At 42.6% G+C, this 20987-nt stretch overlaps 1 protein-coding gene across 4 annotated transcripts in view; it reads right to left on the bottom strand.

Moving 5' to 3' along the window:
- Positions 1–20987, bottom strand: part of sema5a (sema domain, seven thrombospondin repeats (type 1 and type 1-like), transmembrane domain (TM) and short cytoplasmic domain, (semaphorin) 5A) — a 397269-nt gene that overhangs the window by 191807 nt on the left and 184475 nt on the right. For all 4 annotated transcript variants that reach the window (XR_015524511.1, XR_015524510.1, XM_087308760.1 and 1 more), the window contains one exon: positions 11674–11719. Coding sequence is in view for 2 of the 4 variants with exons in the window: in XM_087308760.1 (XP_087164886.1) it covers positions 11674–11719 (46 nt within the window). In the remaining 2 variants the exon portion in view is untranslated. The remainder of the gene's footprint in view (positions 1–11673; positions 11720–20987) is intronic.

Below are 20987 nucleotides of genomic sequence, written 5' to 3'. Positions count from 1 at the left end.
TTATCCTAGAACTGCAATAATTTGACAGTAGGTCTTGCAGCTCACAGTGAGATATAACTAGAATATAGAATATAACTAGTTTATGTGGAGTGAGTCTATCAACAGGCAAGTTTACATTGTGAAATCACATCTGAAACACTGCCTCCCTTATCTCTCTTATGAACGACAGCTTGACAGAACAGCTACACACACATAGAGGAAAGGCATCATGGGATCTCATGTGGATCTGTCAGTGAGTCTGCTAACTCACTCTCTCAACATATGAGAACGAATTCTGTCAAAGCACTTCAACAGTTTCCATCATTGCTTCATTTGGTCCTGCCCATAACTTCTTGACCTCTTTCTCATTCGGTTATGAGTTTTTTAAAGAAAATTAAACTAGTCTGAGAATTTCACTTCTCATTAAAGTATATCTGACCTGCCTCACCTTCCAGAGACGTCTCTTTCAACATACTCTGCTGATCTGAATCTGCTTCTTATTATTGCGATGGGACCTGCAGAAACTGAAGTCATGCCAAATTATGATGCCAACCTTCACTTTGGATCAATATACGATAACCTTTATTCTTAAAAAAACAAAAACGGCTCAGAAAAAAATATATATAAAGGAGCTGAAAGCAAAAGTTGATTTAGTTGATTTATATCATATTTATATTGACAGTTATTATTAATGTTTGTGTATATATATATATATATATATATATATATATATATATATATATATATATATATATTTTTTTTTTTTTTTTTTTTAAGTAATAATTATTAGCCCCCCTACATAATTAGCCACCCTGTTTAATTTCTGTTTATTGGAGAGAAGAGCTTTTCAACACATTTTTAAACATAATAGTTTTAATAATAGTCACATAATAGCCACAGACATATTACCCTGCGGCCCAAGACTGGTTACTCACTGAAGCTAAGCAGGGCTGAGCCTGGTCAGTGCCTGGATGGGAGAACACAATTGAAAACTACATTGCTGCTAGAAGTGGTGTTAGAGAGACTAGCAGAGGGCGCTCAGCCTGTGGTCTGTGTGAATCCTAATGCCCCAGTAAAAGTGAAAGGGACACTATACTGTCAGTGGGCGCCGTGTTTCGGATGAGATGTTAAACTGAGGTCCTGACTCTCTGTGGTCATTAAAAATAACATTAAAAAGAGCAGGGGTTTAACCCTGGTGTCCTTGCCCAAGTCCCTCACTCGGCCCTTACAATTATGGCCTCCCAATCATGACCATCCACCGAATTGGCTCTATCACTGTCTCTTAGCTGGTGTGTGTTGAGTGTACTTGCGCTGTTGCTCTGTGGCTGCCGTCGCATCATCCAAGTGGATGCTGCACACTGGTGGTGGTGTGGAGAGACCCCCTCATGATTGTAAAGCGCTTTGGGTGTACGGCCACACACAATAAATACGGTAAAAAATAACTGATTTATTTTATCTTTGCCATGATGACAGTAAATAATATTTCACTAGATATTGTTCAAGGAAATTTTATACAGATTAAAGTTATATTTAATGGCTTAACTATTAGGTTAACTAGGCAGGTTAGGGTAATTAGGCAAGTTAATGTATAATGATGGTTCCCCTTCGGGGGGAACTCCAGCACTATAAGTGGATTTGATGTTCTAAATCCACGTATAGGAGATTCGGTTTAGAAGCTACTCGTCTGAAAGAGTATTGAACGGGCCAATTAAGAATGAATTGGCAGCGCAAGCCTGCGCAGGTGTGCGGCATATGCAATCAACTGAGTATATAAGCACGCCTGGCGCCAGCAGACGCTATCCTTTTCGCTTCAGAGACTTTTCTGATCAAGCTTCATGAGGGTTCCTCCTGCTGTCTACAGCCACTTCGAGCGAACGAGTGTCTCCCGGTCCAGAGCGAGTCCACGCAGCGGCAGATGGTCGAGCTGGGTTTCTCCCTTGCCTGGCGTCCCTTTGGGTCTGGTCCTCCAGAGCGGTGCGTATTGTTGCAAAGCATCCTAAAAGAGCAACACAGTCGTGCAGCACGTCCTTTTCAGGACGGCGCTCCGACTGTGTGTTTCTGGTTGCGGGGGTTTCCTGGCTCCGGATGATGGGCACGATCACTGCATTACATGTTTGGGGGTCCAGCATGTTAATGTGGTGCTCGGGGGCGGTTCATGTCGTCACTACGATGCCATGACCGTCACGCAGTTGAGATCGCGGCAAACTCTCGTGAGAGAGCGAGCCACCCCAGTCGCCTCCTGTTCTGCAGCGGGCGCTCGGGCAGATCTGAGGGTTCCAGCGAGAGATAATCCGCCGCCTAAGGGCTCGCGGACCTCTCGCTCCTCCAAGCGCTCCATCCAAGCTTCGGGCGCTGGGAGTGATCCGTCTAATCAGATGGTAGCTCTCACGCTCGCTGACACCGGAGATCAGATGTCCTCCGCGGCATCGGAGGGTGGGCTTTCATTGTCCGACGATGATCCGGACCCGCTCGCCCCCTTCGGGCAGGTGAGCGCTGTCAAAACGGATACTGAAATGGACGTGTTAGCCGTGCTTTCCCGGGCTGCTTCGGCCGTGGGTTGGAGATGGTTTATCCCCCAGCTCCGCGGCTGGACCGACTAGAGGGGCGTTCCCTTCTTCCCGGCGACGCACAGTAGGCTCACGCGGTCTTAAATAGCACCTTTTTTCTGCTCGTGCTGCGTGTCCCTCCACCCTCACCACTCTTGGTGGTGGAGCGGCCAGGGGGTATGTGGCGATTCCTCAGGTTGAGTGTGCGATGGCGGTTAATCCGCGCAGCGCCTCTTCTTGGCGGGATCTGCCTCGTCTCCCATCCAAAGCCTGTGAGTTTTCGGCTCCCTCGAAGCTAGAGCTTACAAAGCTACGGACCAGGCTGCATCCGCCTTGCATGCGATAGCCACCGACCAGCGCTACCAAGCGCAGGCGCTGGCCGAGCTGCACGAGGGTGGGTCCAACCCAGGTTTATGAGCTTCGCACCGCAGCCGACTAAGCTCTTCGGACTACTAAGTCCGCTGCGTGTGCTTTGGGGAGGACGATGTCCACACTAGTGGTCCAGAAGCCCCACCTCTAACAAAACTTGGTTGATATGCGCGAAGTTGACAAAGTCCGCTTTCTTGACTCGCCCATATCCCAAGCTGGTCGGCGACACAGTTTGCGAATTCACCCAGGAATTTGAGACAGTGAGAGAGCAGTCCGATGGGTGATGTCTAATCGGCGGCCCCGTAAGCCCGCTCCGCCCGCCGTGCCATCCATACCTGCTCCTCGCCGAAGGCGCCCGCCTACGAGAGCTGCACCGCCCCCGCACTCGCCTCTGGCGAAGCGAGCGCGTCGAGCACCTCGGAAGCAGGCCACTCCCCCTGCCCAGAACGCCGCTAAGTCTGGCAACGGACCGCGAAGTGTCCCTGGGACAGGTCATCTGGAGAGGAGGGAACTTGCTCTTTCCCCGCTGGAGGGCGGGGCGCCATTTCCAACGGCACTTTTTACTGCCATGAAATGAAAGGGCACTTTTCCACTTCTCCGGAGGTGACAGCCCGAAATCTGCCAGTTTGAGCTCAGCTCTCTAGCTCGTAGGTTCGGTTCACTCCGCCAGTGGCTCACGGGCAATGCAGGCCCTGCCAGCCTGGGACGTGCCGCCTCTCAGCTCGCAGGGTCTGCATGCTCCACCAGCGGCTTACGGGCGCTGGGGGGACGGTCTCCCTTCTCCCAGCTCCAAGCCCCCCCTCCGGAGTCAGGGTGCGGAGCCAGAGCGAATCGCTCTCCTCCAGCTCTTCTGTGGGACCCTCGCGCTCCCCGGATCAGCACACCCGCTCCGCGCTGCCCCTCCGCGGGTATGTCAACGGTTGCTGCGATGACGTCATTAGCGAGGGCTCTGCCTGCCTGGTTAGCGTGGGCCGGCCCCTCGCGATGGCTCATACGCACGATCAGACTCGGCTACGAACTACAGTTCTCCAAACGGCCTCCCAGGTTCACGGGCGTGTATTTCACCAGGGTCAATCCCCTGTCCGCCCCTGTCTTGCGAGAGGAGATTGCTGCCCTCCTGGCGAAGGGTGCAATCGAGCCGGTACCTCCAGCCGAGATGGAGAGCGGGTTTTACAGCCCGTACTTCATCGTACCCAAAAAGAGCGGTGGGTCACGGCCAATCCTAGATCTGCGCGTTTTGAATCGCTGCCTTCACAAGCTGTCGTTCAGAATGCTTACGCAGAGGCGCATCCTCCGATGCGTTCGTCCTCAGGATTGGTTTGCAGCCATAGACCTGAAGGACGCGTATTTTCATGTCTCCATTCTTCCACGCCACCGTCAGGTTCTGCGGTTTGCGTTCGAAGGTCGAGCATGGCAGTACAAGGTCCTCCCCTTCGGGCTCTCTCTGTCTCCGCGGGTCTTCACCAAACTCGCGGAGGGTGCCCTAGCGCCTTTGCGGCTTGCGGGCATCCGCGTACTCAATTATCTCGACGACTGGCTGATTTTAGCCCACTCTCGGGAGCAATTGACTGCACACAGAGACGAGGTGCTCCGGCATCTCCGCCTACTGGGTTGCAGGTCAACTGGGAAAAAAGCAAACTCGCCCCGGTGCAGAGGATCTCATTTCTCGGGATGGAGCTGGATGCAGCTGCGGGCCTGTGGGTAGGTGCCCAGCTGCATTGGCACATCAATCGCCTAGAGCTGTTGGCAGTGTTCCTTGCTCTCCGCCGTTTTTCTCCGGCGCTGGAGCAGCAACACGTGCTGGTCAGGACGGACAGTACGGCGGCGGCGTATATCAACCGCATGGGGGGTATGCGCTCTCGCCGCATGTCTCAGCTCGCCCGCCGTCTGCTCCTCTGGAGTCACCCGCGACTGAAGTCGCTGCGCGCCATTTACATCCCAGGTATGCTCAAACGTGCAGCCGATGTGCTCTCATGGCAGCAGATTCACTCTGGAGAATGGAGACTCCACCCCGAGTCTGTCCAGCTGATATGGGCGCGATTCGGAGAGGCCCAGATCGATCTGTTTGCTTCCCCCAAGAATGCTCATTGCCAGTTGTTTTATTCCCTGACCGAGGGCTCTCTCGGCACGGATGCACTGGCCCACAGCTGGCCTCGGGGCATACGCAAGTATGCGTTTCCCCCAGTGAGCCTGATCGCGCAGTTAATGTGCAAGGTCAGGGAGGACAAGGAGCAGGTTCTGTTAGTTGCGCCCCTCTGGCCCAACCGGACCTGGATATCAGAGCTCTCCCTCCTCGCGACGGCCCTCCCTTGGCAGATCCCTTTGAGAGAGGACCTACTTTCTCAGGGACAAGGCACCGTCTGGCACCCTCGTCCCGATCTCTGGAACCTCCACGTGTGGTCCATAGACGCGAGGAAGACTTAGGTAACCTGCCGCCCGCGGTGGTTGATACCATCACTCAGGCTAGAGCCCCCTCTACGAGGCGCGCCTACGCCCTGAAGTGGAGTCTATTCACTGAGTGGTGTGTCTCTCGCAGAGAAGACCCCCGATCTTGCCAGATCAGTGTTGTGCTCTCTTTCCTTCAAGAGAAGCTGGACAGTAGGCTGTCGCCCTCCACTCTCAAGGTTTACGTTGCTGCCATCTCCGCTCACCATGACGCGTTGGCTGGCGGCACCGTGGGAAAGCATAACCTCATCATCCGGTTCCTCAGAGGCGCTAGGCGAATTAATCCAACTCGCCCCCCTCTCACGCCCTCTTGGGATCTCGCCCTCGTTCTCACGAGCCTGCGATTTGATTCCTTCGAGCCACTCGATACAGTATCTTAAGATTTCTGTCCCTGAAGACAGCTCTGCTGGTCGCGTTGGCCTCCATTAAGAGGATCGGGGACCTGGAGGCATTTTCGGTCAGTGACTCGTGCCTGGAATTCGGGCCGGGATTTTCTCACGTGATCCTGAGACCCCGCCCGGGTTATGTGCCCAAAGTTCCTACCACTCCCTTTAGAGATCAGGTAGTAACCCTGCAAGCGCTGCCCCCGGAGGAGGCAGACCCAGCCCTGTCCTTACTTCGTCCAGTTCGCGCTCTGCGCATTTATGTGGACCGTACTCAGAACTTTAGATCTTCTGAGCAGCTCTTTGTCTGTTATGGCGGACGGCAGCAGGGAAGTGCCGTGTCTAAACAACGTTTATTCCACTGGATTGTGGAGGCCATTTCATGTGCTTATTTGAGCAGAGGTCAGCCGCGCCCCCCGGGAGTGCATGCGCACTCCACTCGGAGCGTTGCATCCTCTTGGGCGTGTGCACGTGGCGCTTCTTTAACAGACATTTGTAGAGCTGCGGGCTGGGCAACACCCAACACATTTGCAAGATATTATAATCTGCGAGTGGAGCCGGTTTCCTCAAGGGTGTTAGGTACCTTTGGTGATTGAGGAAACAACTCGGTAGGTGTTGTACATGCTTGCGGTGCCTTTTTTTCCTAACACGGAGAGATGTGCACCCTCCTGTCTGTCAGTAAGTTCCCCATTCGGTGAGCCCTGCAGATTCCTCCGAGGCCCCCAGCACTGACTCAGCGGAGGAGTCACTTGCTGGCCCATTACGTAGTAGGTCTGCCCGCTGGTCAGCCCGCGTTTTGGGTATAGGTGCCTGCTATGGCCGATCCCCGCTGGTGATCCCCATATGCTTTTCTCCGCCACGGTTAAGTCCCCCCCCTGGGCGGACCCGTGCTTTCCCTATCTGCTAACCACCTTCTTATGCGCACTCCCCCTTCTCAGGGTTAGTCCATATGTAATTCCATTTGTTCCCCCTATTGGGTGCGGATGGTCTCCGCAGCGTCCTCCCTACTGGGATGGCACGCTTCCCAACGTACTGTCGTATATTCCTAGAATTATCTAGACGCTAGCGACTCCCAAAAAGTATACCTATTCCGTAAAACTTCCTTTGAAGTGGGATAAGTTTGGGCCAAGGGCACGTTGGAGGACCGCGCCTCTCATGATCTGGGTGCGTCACGCTTGCCTGACCGCTCTCTCATGGTGGGTGTTGGTAAGGTGCAGTCATTATGGCGCTTTCAATGGGCTCCCATACGTGGATTTAGAACATCAAATCCACTTATAGTGCTGGAGTTCCCCCCGAAGGGGAACGTTCGAGGTTACTAAAGTAACCCTTGAAGCACTATACTCCGTCGCCATAATGACTGTCCCTTAGCTGTTAAAAGTCTCTTCAGCTTAAAAAGGATAGCGTCTGCTGGCGCCAGACGTGCTTATATACTCAGTTGATTGCATATGCCGCACACCTGCGCAGGCTTGCGCTGCCAATTCATTCTTAATTGGCCCGTTCAATACTCTTTCAGACGAGTAGCTTCTGAACCGAATCTCCCATACGTGGATTTAGAACATCAAATCCACTTATAGTGCTTCCGTTCCCCACCTCGGGGAACGAAGGGTTACTTTAGTAACCTCGAACGTTTGTTCTTTAGACTATCGATAATAGCCCCCTTTTTTATTTTTAGCCCAATTTCTGTTTAACGGAGAGAAGATTTTTTCAACACATTTCTAAACCTAATAGTTTTAATAACTCATAACTGATTTCTTTTATCTTTGCCATGATGACAGTAAATAATATTTTACTAGATATTTTTCATTAGGGAAGTTATTGTAGAACAATGGTTTCTGTAGACTATCAAAAAATACTTTAAAAAGGCTAATAATATTGTCCTTAAAATTATTGGTCCCACTTTATATTAAGTGGACTTAACTAATATGTACTTAAATAGGAGTTAATAGTTTGTTACAATGTACTTATTGTGTAAATACATGTATTTACTGTGGACATGCTTGATTAAATACATGTATGTAATTACATCTGTAATTAACTTTTGTAATTACATTTGTAAATACACTGTTGACCACCCCTTACACCTTAACCCACCCTTAAACCTACCCATGCCACCAAACCTATTTTTTCATGTAAGTACATAGTAGTTAGGGACACTTTATATAAAGTGGGACCAAATTATTATTATTTTTTTTAATAAAAACTGATTTTATTTTAGCCAAATTAAAACAAATAAGACTTTCTCCAGAAGAGTAAAATATTATCAGACATACTGTGAAAATGTCCTTGCTCTGTTAAACATCATCTGGGAAATATTTAAAAAAGAACAAAAATATTCAAAGGGGGGCTAAAAATTCTGACATATAGTTATAATATCACTATGTGTTTAATATCTATAAGCCCATGAATGTCTAATTCTAGGCAGGTCTTGATCACATTGCTGTATGTATCAAGTTGCTAAATACTTTGATGTATTATTTATAAAAAGGTGCCTACCGAAAGAGCTGAATAAATGAGCAAATAAACAGGATTCAGCAATAGGATAGTAATGTAAAAAATGGTAACAGAAATACACAAATTCAATCACGGAAACATGCACACATTGAGTTTTCATGTCTTATGGGGACTTCTCACAGACATAATGCTTTTCAGAATGTACAAATATTCATCACTGAACTGCCACTAAACAGCACTCTCAGAGAAAATCTGCTGCTTTATAGAAACATTAATAAGATGGAAACACAAAACTAAACTACACACATAAAACTGATAAATGCCTTGAAATAAAACATCTGTATAGTGTTTATAGATGTGAGAGAAATAATTGACAGCATTCCAGTATAATAATAGAAAATAGTGCATCGCCAAGATTGCTCCACTTTTGAATTCCAGATGTTTTACCTTTTAATTGTGCAATAAATGGGTGAGTTGCAACCCAGGCTCATACTGAAAAGGTAGTCCAGTGGACGTTTCTGGAGACCGCGAAATACGTCCCGGGAGGTACGTATTGCTGCATTTTATTTTTTTAAGCGAACGCTACGGAGCGGTGTGACGCGCTTCCCTTTCGCGCTTGCCGGCTGACCGCTTACCTCCTTGTGGAGGGTTTTCCCGCTGCAGTCAGTTTGTCCGGTCAGCTCATCGTGTGCGTCGGCGGACTTCAGATGCAGAGAGGAGGAGTTGACAAAGGCATCCGAGTTCGAGTCCGGGAAAGAGCGGTTCCAGAAACCAGGTAAGACAAAAACAGAATCCAAAAAATAAAGTGAAGTGCTCGGGTTTAGGGAAGTGAGCGGGTGGGCGGGTCAATCGGTAAAACTGGTTGGGTTCAGGGAAGGAGGAGGGTGGGTCATCCGATTGGCCAGTCGCGCAGTCAATCATTCGGTCAGTCAGACAGCGGCCTCTGGTGGGTTGACGCCAGTACAGCGCGGGCGCGAACGGCACTCGCGAGAGACGTTCGAGATACGAAAAAGCGCACATAGCGCCATCTAACGGATTCGCGAAAACAAAAACTGCACAAATACGTTCCTTCCGGGACGTATTTCACGGTCTCCAGAAACGTCCGCTGGACTACATTTTCAGAATGAGCCTGGGTTGGTAAAATGTGTTAGGAGGTGGTTAATATACACTATAATTTTCTGTACAGTTTCAATATGGTCATACACATATAATAAATATATCAATTAAATAGTAAAACATCTTTTATTCAGCTGCAAATAATTTTAAGTAAAAACAGCAAAACATCTGCTTTTGCTAAGTATATTATAACAAACACATTTGTATAAGTTTGTATCAGTGATTGAAGTAATTTTTCCAAACTTGCATTTACAGTAAGGGAAACTAATGGCACCCATTTGGTACAATGACCCATGAAATATAATGTGCCTGGCCCATGTTCATATAATGATTATATAATATCAGCATATACATCTACTCTAGTGCTGCCACATTTATCCTGCCATTAAAAGGCTTTTAATGCATCACAGACCTGTGCTCTTAAACACTAGAGGAGGTGTTGCAGACACTCTGGGTCACTCAGCGGGTTTATTTTTCCCTTTGCTGATGCATCATTGCAACAGAAAGCTCTATTCTGTGAGATCAATGAAGGATAAAAGCAGCACTTTCTAGGTCATTTCCTTCTCAGGTCTCAGGACGTCTCGCTCATTGCGCCATTTTGCCAGCATCATTCATATTACCCCTTCGTGTGTGATGTCATCTGTTTTGCTGAAGCTTGTAGCATGAGTTTTAGAAGAGAAAAAAAACACATTCCAGAAAAAAAAATCTGAAAAGAAAACATTTAGACATGAGTGCACTTCTTTTTTTTTTTTTTTTTACCCTAGTTACAACCTACAAGCGCTCATCCACCACAATGGAATTGGGCCTTGGGTCAAGCTAAATTGGGAACCTCTGGTCAAAACATCTCATCAGAGCATTTTTTCCTTTCAGAGAAACATTCGGCAAAGTGACAAAGGGCATAAAAAGACCAAACAGAAAAAGTACACACAAGACACCGCGCTGTGAGGAAAGTGAAGGAATCCTATTACAGAGAAAAGGATTGGCTGAAGAGGAATGGCAGGGCTCATCTTTGTGATGCTGGCTCCCCGTGAGCAGGTCAGAACAAAAACGTCTGGCCTGGTCTGTTTTCTCTTTCCCCAGGAGGTCATACTTTTTGAGAAGCCCCCATGATGTTTAATTTGTTTAACAGCCAATGTTTGCCTATATTGGGGGGCTTAAAAGAGTCAACCTCTTCACACTGGGAAAGGCTTCACATACATTTCCAAACATGTCAAAAATTAAATGGTTGTTTATAGAGTTAGAAGATGTTACATGCAATGAGATAGAGAGAGAGTGAGAGGAAGAGAGAGTGTGAGAGAAATAGTAACTTATCTTAGCACACAGCAGTTATGCTTGGATAATTATATCTGAAACTTGTTAAGGGAATAAGGTCTAATTTGGGAGATATGGGGGTCTTCTTTCACTTCTATTTGCCTTTTAGGCTGAGTGCATTAATAGGATTTGATGTCCAGAGCTTTATAATGAAGAACATCTGGAGAGGCTCTGGTCCAAAGCAGTGTGCATGGTGACAGTGATTTAAAATGACAAAGTAACCAAAAGTCATTCGCTTTTGTGTTCAAGACACATGATCCAAGATTTAAGATTATGCATTGTTTGTAGTGATGTTGGTTATATTCAGTTTTAAGTAAAAGTAAAAAAACAAAAAACAAAAAAAAAAACTACAGACCCTGTAAACTGTTTATCACAGAAATGTTAATAAAACATTAATTTAGTTGACAGAATTATCATTATACATATTACTGAGTTACAATATAATTTAAATATATAAATATAGTAAAATATATTAATATAAACAATAATTATTGATTTTGTAATTAAATAATACGTTTTCATCATTTTACTGAGGTCTTGACTCACCACATCATAAAGAACAGAGACTCAACAATATCTAGTGATTTATTGAAGTCAGTGTAAACAGCCCTTAAGACTCCTTAATCCTTATCACCCTCATCATATTGATTAGCAAACATCATTCCCAATTCCCATTCCCAATTCAATGCCAGCAATTTGAGATTCCAAGAACTTGACTGTTTGCCAGAATCTTATAATTAAATTTAGCACAAACAGACATCTGGCCACCTAAATAAAAGCTGTTAACAGGTTTCAAACCACACAAATCCAATATGGAGCCTAGGGAAATATTACATATGGCTATAACAGACATCACCAGCCCGTGGGGCACAAACGCCAGTCACGCCTGCGTTGTGCCGAACTGACAACTTTTAAACTGGCAGAGTCTTTCTCTCTGAGCTTATGAAGCCAATGTAATTGGCATTCACACATGGCGGCAGCAACACCTGTTGGTCTCATCCTGGGTGTCTGAGCAATTCCAGAAAAAAAAGACCAGATATGGTATACAAGCCAGATATGTACTTTTCACCCACCTGGATCAGTGAAAGATCCTCTAAATGTAGCCTGAAGAGATGATTTCTAAAAGGAAAGAAGACAAAAAAAATTTTATTTTTCAGAAAAGAACATAATTTGTCTCAGAGAGTAGGCAGCACAGTGTTTATGAACAGATATTTCCCAATTGAGGCTTATTAAAAAAAAAGTCTCTCTACCAAGATTTAAATAAATAATTAAATAACTACAAACAAAGAATTTGAGGCTGTATGACATAGGAGTCTGTGTGACATCAAGAGTTGCATTGGTACCGTGACCCAGAAGGGAAGTTTAGGGGGTGAGTGTAATAGAGTAAGATTGAACATGATTGCAATGCGGTTTATGACCTAGGTGTTATGGAGGCTACCAGTGATTAAAGCTAGATGTGTCTGGTCTTGAGCATTCTTGATAGAGTAACTGCTTTTTATGCCGGACACACCTATGAAATGCATTTAAAATGAGTAGAAGAACTGCAAGTTTAGCAATGGTACTATTACTCGGATGGGAGTGAGGTCCACTAAAGTGGTTAGTGTAAGACTTGGTAGTAGGAACAGCGCTTGTAAAATCCTGTTGAAAAAAGTAAGTTTTGACACATGACTGCTAAGCTAATTCTTGCTGTTCATGAGCTGGTTTTAGCTGTTTTTTTGATATTCTGGTCAGATAGCTTATAATTAAAAGTTATTTTTGGAATCACCAATAGAATTCAACCTCAGATGTCTCTTAAATTTAGTTTCTAAATGATTGAATCAAAGAAAAGAAAAAAGCGCACACGAAAAGAACGACCTTACAACACCATCCTCCTTTATGGCTGTTGGATTAGATGTCATCCTGTCAATCAAACTATGCACCTACCATAAAAATCAATAACTTTGGTGTTACACAATGTTATTCTCTATAACACCACACTACTTCCTCTGAAGTAATCTCCAACTTATTCTGGAAGGCAAATGTAACAAAATGGCAGCGACCACTTTGTTTACAAAATTGTGGCCAATCATATGGTTGTTTAATGGCAGAGATGGGAATTCATGAAGTTACTACAGGACTCGCATTAGATTCATACAATATATAAACCCAGAGAACACTTGTTTTCAAGTGTAGTTGATTCATTTAAAAGTAATCGGTGTGGCAAGTGTTCCAACTCGTTTGCCAATTCATAACAATGAAGCATCTATCTGATTGTTGTCATTATGTATGGAATACAGCATCCAGGTCCAAGTTGCTCTACTTAGTTGAATTGAGAAAAATTAGTTTATGACCACTTTTAAGTCATATCTCATGCACATTAAAGATATTAAATACTGGAATATTGTTAAAGATAACAATATTTTAACAATTTAGAAACAAAAATCACTTTATGGCCTCCTGATATTATTATGCATGGATATATATGAAGAGTTTGGTTGCAAAACCCGATAAACACCATTTTTTGACATTTAGATTTTATTATTGGAAATCACTGTTCAGATGCACCTTAATATATTTGTGAATTGCTGCCATTAATAACATTTAATAATGTACATTTTAGGCCTAGTAAAAAAAAAAAAATTTCACAAAACGCGTTATGCGCCAGACCAGTTCCTTTACAAAGTGCGATATAACAGTTATAGAATGTTCAGGATGTGGCCCAAGCTCAGCATCCCCTGGGAAGAGGATCGCCGGTGAAGAGTTTACTCAGTAATGCGAGTAATGTTGGTCTGTGTCATGCCGACAAACTATTAGATAAAGATGTAGCCTTCAACTTCACAAAAATGTATAAAAACGCTACAAAAGTAGAGCGTCTGTCAAGCTCCGCTGATGTCAAGAAAAAGGCCAGGGGTTACAGTGAAAAACTACCTTTTTTCCTCCGCTCCTCCCCACCTGTCTGCAAGGCTACATTTCTAAGTATCCTTTGTAAGTTTATTCTTTAAATAATTTCTGTGAATACAAAATGAGGATGATCACTTGCGCCAGAAGCTGTTGTGATGCGCACGACTGTTTAAAACACGTGCGCGCTCCCTTTTTCTTGCGTGAAATTGTGACTGGAAACGCAACTATAGCCATAGTGGCTGGTCAGGTACTGATGATGAAGATGATTAGTATTAATATTACAGTGAAATAATTAATTAAATATGACCGTGCGAGGCGAGACGAGGCGACTCCACTCGCTCTGATCATACAGGTTTGGTTTTCAGCAGCGGGGTGGAAGGAGCCTCCACTCTTTCTGTAACAAGCTACAAGTCGTATATCTAACTAACTTAATCTTACTTATTAAACAAACCATTGATTCACTAGCTTTTCTGAATGGTATTACAGTAGTAGAATAAAGCCTAAGGTGGATATCTAGCGTTTTGCAAAAAAAAAATAAAATAAATAAAAAAATAAAGTTATGTTATGTTATGCATGTTCTGGCCAAAACTAACTCAGAATCTTGTTGTTATTAATCAGTCTTTGTATGTACTATTACATATATTTATGATGTTTTTTTTGTTTTTGTTTTTTTTTTCTACCTATTTAAGACGTTTGACAAAGTTACGATAATATGTTGCAGTTTGGCATGGATTTGACTTATTTATGAACTATTTATGGGCAAAAAGTTAAATAAAAAAATATCCTGAATTTGAAAATATTGTGTTCCTGGCCTTCACTGAGCTCAAGTAATAGTTTGATGTATAAAAATTTTGAATAAACTTGACTGTTGATGTCCTAAATAATAATGTCAAATAACCAACATTTCTCAAAATGGATATATCTCATTTTGCAATGAAACTCTTCATATATATTGTATTCATGATTTAAAAAAAAAATATTACAGCTTATGCACTTCATAAGCTGAACACGTCATCAAGATGGTGCCTAGCATGTCCGCCGTGTTGCAAGCTCCCTGCAAACTTTGTTGACTTTTGTGTGTTTTACTTGTATTTTTGTCATTTTTCGTGCTGGATGTACACACTCTTATTACCTACGACAGATACACACTTCGGGAAATTGGCTCCCTCGTTGTACATCGAAGCGTACTCAGACACAGTTACATGCTTCATCAGAAAATGCATAGAAGACGTGGTCCCAACAAAAACTGTCCGTATCAACCCCAACCAAAAACCATGGATGAATGGCAAAGTTCGAACAGCCCAATCAGTGTGAACATCCGCCTATGAATCAAGACATGCTGAAGAACAAAAGCAAGCAAACTACAACCTCAGGAAAACCATCAAAGCAGCAAAACGTCAATACAGAGACAAGGTAGAGGGTCAATTTAACACCAATACTGCAAGGAGCATGTGGCAGGAACTTAATTACATCACAGACTTTAAAAGTGACAAACCCACCACTGTAAACATTGCTGCATCTCTCCCGGTTGAGCTCAACTTGTTCCACACCCGATTTGAAGCCCAGGACAGCGTGCACACACTGTGCGCTCCTGCAGCCGATACAGAAACCAAAACCACCAGCACACTCTCTGTTTCAGTAAGGAAGTAACAAGATCTTTCCGTCGCATGAACATCTGGAAAGCTACCGGCCCAGATGGCATCCCTGGGCATGTACTTAAAGCATGCGCACACCAGCTAGCGGGAGTTTTCACAGACATTTTTAACCTCTCGCTCTCTCTGTCTGTGGTTCCCACATGCTTTAAGACAGCTACTATTGTGCCCATACCGAAATCAGCTAAAACCACATGCTTGAATGACTGAAGTCCGATTGCTCTGACACTCATCTTCAGCAAGTGCTTTGAGAAGCTGATTAAAAAGTACATCTGCTCTGTACTGCCAGCTCAGACTGACCCTCTGCAATTTGTATACAGGAATAACCGTTCCACTGACGATACAATTGCTTTCACCTTGCACACTGCTCTGTCTCACCTGGAAAACAAAAACACATGTTAGAATGCTGTTTGTGGACTAAAGTGGACTAAACTTGTGGACTAAACACCATAGTGCCTGCCAAGCTGGTGGTGAAGCTCCAGGCTCTGGGTCTTCACAGCTCTCTGTGCAACTGGATCCTGGACTTCCTGTCAAGCAGACGCCAGGAGGTCAGAATGAACAACATTACATCATCCACACTGATCCTCAACACTGGTGCTCCACAGGGCTGTGTTCTCAGCCTACTCTTGTACTCCCTGTACACACATGACCGTACAGCCAAACACAGCTCCAACGTCATCGTTAAATTTGCTGATGACACAACGGTGGTGAGCCTAATCACCGATAATGATGAGGCGGGCTACAGAGAGGAGGTGCACACTCTGACGCAGTGGTCTGAGGAAAACCACCTCTCACTTAATAACAGCAAAACAAAGGAGCTGGTGGTGGATTTCAGGAGGGAGAAGAGAGAACACCCATATCACCATCAACGGGACACCAGTGGAGAGAGTCAGCACTTTCCATTTTCTTGGAGTCCACATCGCTGAGAATTTGACATGGAATGCTCACACAGACGCAGTGCTAAGGAAGGCACACCGTGGAGTGCATCCTGTCTGGCTGCATCACCACCTGGAATGCAAATAGCACCAGCAGCAATCGCATAGGCCGCATTCTCTCCCTTCAGGACATCTACATTAGGCGGTGCATGAGGAAATCCAAGAGAATTTTTATTTTAGAATTTCATTTGCACTGTCTGTATTTTGCACTGTTGTTGTATTTACACTATCTGTATTTTGTACTGTCTAGAGCCAGCACCTGAGCTTTCCACTCATCATATCACACGTGCTGCTGATGATGTGACAATAAAAGTGATTTGATTTGATTTGACTTATGTTCATAAGTACCATTAAGCATCCCAGTACAGTTTAATAGTGCATTTGGACTTGAAAGCTACTACATGTGCTGTCACACTGAACAAGCAAATATTTCCTGTTTGATTTTTCCAATTCAAAAGTATATAAGTAACATGTCTGGTGTGTTTTGTTGTGTTTGACATGACCAGCAAAAACAGCACTTGATCAACAAAGAATGAGGTTAAACCAGATCATGACCAGCAAAAACCAACTTAAACTAGCAGCCATGACTTAAACCTACCTTCCCAGCATATTCTTGTTTTTATCAGCAGGGAATTCACTAATGACTAACACTAAAGTTTATTGTATTCAGAGGCCTTGTTAGCGTGTCTTACTCCCATGCAGTATCAGCTTGTATTCTTTTGATATATACTGTAGATGAACAAACAACTTTACTCATGTATTTTTGCTTATGAAATAAACTGAACACTCTTTTCAACAACACTTACTGGACATTTCACTTTGAAACTGCTGTGAAGCCTGCATGAAAAAAACATAATATAATTCTTTGCAAAAAGCGGCCACAGGCATGAATTAATTGCAACAATTTAAGTGAATCCATGTGGAATAGAAATTGGGGAGAAATGTGAAAGAAGCTTTTTTCAAAAAAAAAAAAAAAAAAAAAAAACTATAAATAATACAAAACAACTAAATTGCCAAATTAATTGCTGAATAAATTGCAATAATATGCTCCCTATGCACATCAAACTTATCATACATAAATTACAATAACAAAGTTGAACTTTGGATTTTCACATGATCTGTATACCTGGCTGAAGGCATGAGGCAATCTGTACTGTATATTGTAGAAAAAAAACTCTTATGCAAAGCATGCAGCGTACTGTCACTTTAATGAGCCAGTACTGGACATTGCCTAAGGATATGGTGCCTGTTGAAAGCAGAAGGGGCCTGTAAATGCTGCATGCATTTTAATTCTTAGAAGTGAAAAAAAAAACAAAACAAGCAAACAAACAAAAAAAAAAACTCTATTTGGTTCTCCAAAAGTCTCAGGCTAAGTATATAACCTAGTTGAAATATTGTGTTCTGCCAACTCTAATCTCAAATGTACTTTAATATGTGGAACTACAAATCACATATCCGTCGGACATGATTTTACATCCATCTGTGAATGATGGAAGTACAAACACATTTGCCGAAACAATATGGTGCATAAGCTGAAAGTGGAGCCTGTCTTATTGTATAAGAGAGTAGAAGATAAATCAGGTTGCTGTGATTAACGTCCACTTACTGAATCGACATGTCTATTGATTGAGTTTCACTGCATTACCGTTAAAGCCTTTTGAGGTTCTCACTATCAATGGCTATTGCACAGACCACTGGGCCTTTATTTCTCTAATGACCACAAAGTTGCATAATCAGTATGAAGGTATTTGGATTGTACTGTGCTCGCTGTGGGTTATTCATGTTTATTTCTAGTTGTACTGTAAGTCCATTTGAATGCAGTTCTGCGGAGTGTCGGGCACAATGTGATCTGGCCAGGTGGGTCAACATCCTTTAAATCCTTATTCCTCATTAGTCATAGAAGAATATTATAATAAAATATGTACAAATGCACAAATACACATTTCATGTACCAAGAACTACATAACTTTATCCCTAAATTCAATCTGACTGGTCAACTTTTCACATTTTAACTGTAAGTATCTGGTTGTACTCAACATCACTATTTATAAAAATCAAAAAGATTCTCTGTCTGGCACTCCAATGACTGACTGCATTTTCAATGTGTAAATCTTGGTGGAGGGATTACGGTGTGGGGATCAGTATTTTCCAGGGGTTTTCCCTTAGTTCCAGTGACATAACTCTTACAGTTAATTAACTCTTGAGGATAGTTGACCTCAAAATGGAAATGCCATCATCATTTAGTAACACCCAAGTGATTATAAACATTTATGGCATTCTTTCCTCTATTGAACACAAAATGAGAAATTCTGAACAATATTGTGAAAAAGCTTCAACTGAAATCCATAGTAGAAACAAACAATATTATGGAAGTCATATGGAATCCAATCTAACAAGTGGAGGATGAGTAAATAATGACAGAACTTAAATGTTTGGGTGAATTAGCTCTTGGTATGCTTCCCCAAACCAAAACATGAATGAGTTTGGTGTGGAGGAACTTTTCTGTCCTGATCTCAACCCAATAACCACATTTAGGATGAATTAGAGCAGTTCTTTTGCAAGGTATGTTCATCTTAAAATGCAATTTAAAGACTTAACAAGGACATTATTATTTAGGACATTATAAACTGCTAACCATACCCCTTAAAATGACTTTCTCCTTAAAAAAAATCATTCATTCATTTATTGCTCCATTAAATATCACTTCAGAAGTATTTGAAAAAAGAATTCAAATTTCACAGGGGACTGTATATATGAGGCATGACTAAATATTTTGCATTCTAAGCTGCTGAATTTTGGCAGGTCTGCTGAGTCTGGTGTTAGTAATTGGCAGAAACATCCTTTGATCTGCTGAGTGTCTTCTTGAGATCCCTGTTGCTCAGTGACCTTGAAAAGCATCATCTCCTCTGGAGATCCTTCACACAGTCCATTAGGCCAGACTGTGGCGTGCTTATGAGGGCTTGGGCATCGAAAACCCATCTGCTCCAGGGACAACTGCTCAAGCTGAAAGCATCATGGAGTTCCACCAAGACAAGACTTTTGTTTTCTTTTTCACAGCTCAATTTGAACAACATTGATCTACAGCCCCTGACTCACCCTGCCCATAGAGAAAAACCAGATTGTCAATTGTAATCTAAACTATAGCTGTCTAAGTCTTAGTTCTCAGTAGAGATGATCTGATATGATAACCATTTAGCTTATATTAGGGTACATAATCAATATAATAATAATAATAATAAAAATGCAATTCCATGCAGAACATTTTAATGTGTTAAATGTTTCATTTAAAGCAAAATTAATTTAAAATTATATTTTAATTCCTATAATATAATATAATATAATATAATATAATATAATATAATATAATATAATATAATATAATATAATTTCAAGTAAGGTGCAGTGAACAGGTGTACAGGTGAATTGAATAAACTAAATTAGCCATAGTGTATGAGTGTGTGTGTGCGTGTGTGTGTGTGTGTGTGTGTGTGTGTGTGTGTGTGTTTCCCAGTACTAGGTTGTGGCTGGAAGGGTATCTGCATACAGTTGCAATAGTTGGTGGTTCATTCTTCTATGGCGCCCCCTGATAAATAGCCAAAGGAAAAATATAATAATATAATATAATATAATATAATATAATATAATATAATATAATATAATATAATATAATATAATATAATATAATATAATATAATATAATATAATATAATATAATATTCTTATCATTAAGAAATGGCACATTCTGAAATGAAATCAGCATAACACATACAAAAAATTAATAAATAAAATAAATAAATAGAGGAACAAAATACTATGATCATATACATTTTTATTAATATCTAATATTATCATTTGTAAAACAAAAAACAAAAAAAATATATATAAATAAGATAATATAATAAAAAAAAAGTATACTAACATTTTTATGACTCTGATTTTATGATTTACTGAGCTCCCCTTGTTCCAAACCTCAATCTAAAAAGCGTAACTGGATTCCACAGGTTCCAGCTGTTTTCTTTCGCCTTATTTGAGAGGTCTCCAAACCAAAGTACAAGACATACTGTATATTGACAGACAGAATCATTTGCTGGAACTGGTTGACTGAGTAAGCTTTCTCATTACAGCAACACAACAGTGCAGTATATCTAAAAAACCTACCGTATAGGTCAGAAGAGTCTTTTGATTGAGCCATTACTACTGATGTACACTTCTCTGTAACACCAGCAAGACATTTTTTGATGTTTAGAGGGAACAAAGAACCCCGACCGCAATACTTCCAAATGTTTGCCCAAGTCAGACTTGATAATTATGTGTTGCACTTTGGAGCAGGTTGTGAGAGCTAACTAACACTTTCCATCTCGTTACTTTGAAGTAAAATCCTAAAAATGCTCATGATACAAAGAATCACTAAAAAAGTGAATGTTAATCCCTGCTTTTCCAAGAAAAAAGTAATTATTCTAGCGCTTTCGGCCCTGTGGGTGAATGAACTGTTACAGTGCCTCATATCAAACCGTTTCTGCAGTTGTCACAAAATAATTGCTTGGAGACCATCCAGGCTGCTGACAGATCGGGAATATGAGATTAATTTGGCTGAAGATGTATGGCAGGACAGTGTGAAAGTCTATGTGGAAATCATCACACTCATTAATTAGAGCCGGACAGAGGAAATCCTATCCTATTCTCACATTCACTCTGACATTTTTTTTTTTTATTTTAATGAAAGTATGTGTCGGTGAGAAGAATCTGTACCATTCTTTGTCTGGCACGAAAGTCTTGAGCTTTCATTGTGTGTGTGTGTTTTTTTTTTTTTTTTTGAAGACTCGAATTATGTGTCACTATTGGCTAATCATGGAAACCTGGCAATTGTGACATTTTCGCAGTGGGATGTTGCTGAATATAGTCAAATATAGTCAAATGTAA

This window comes from Danio rerio, chromosome 24 (genome assembly GCF_052040795.2).
Source record: "Danio rerio strain M-AB ecotype USA chromosome 24, GRCz13ab, whole genome shotgun sequence".
Classification (NCBI taxonomy): Eukaryota; Metazoa; Chordata; class Actinopteri; order Cypriniformes; family Danionidae; genus Danio; species Danio rerio.
This window is presented reverse-complemented; position numbering and strand designations above follow the sequence as displayed.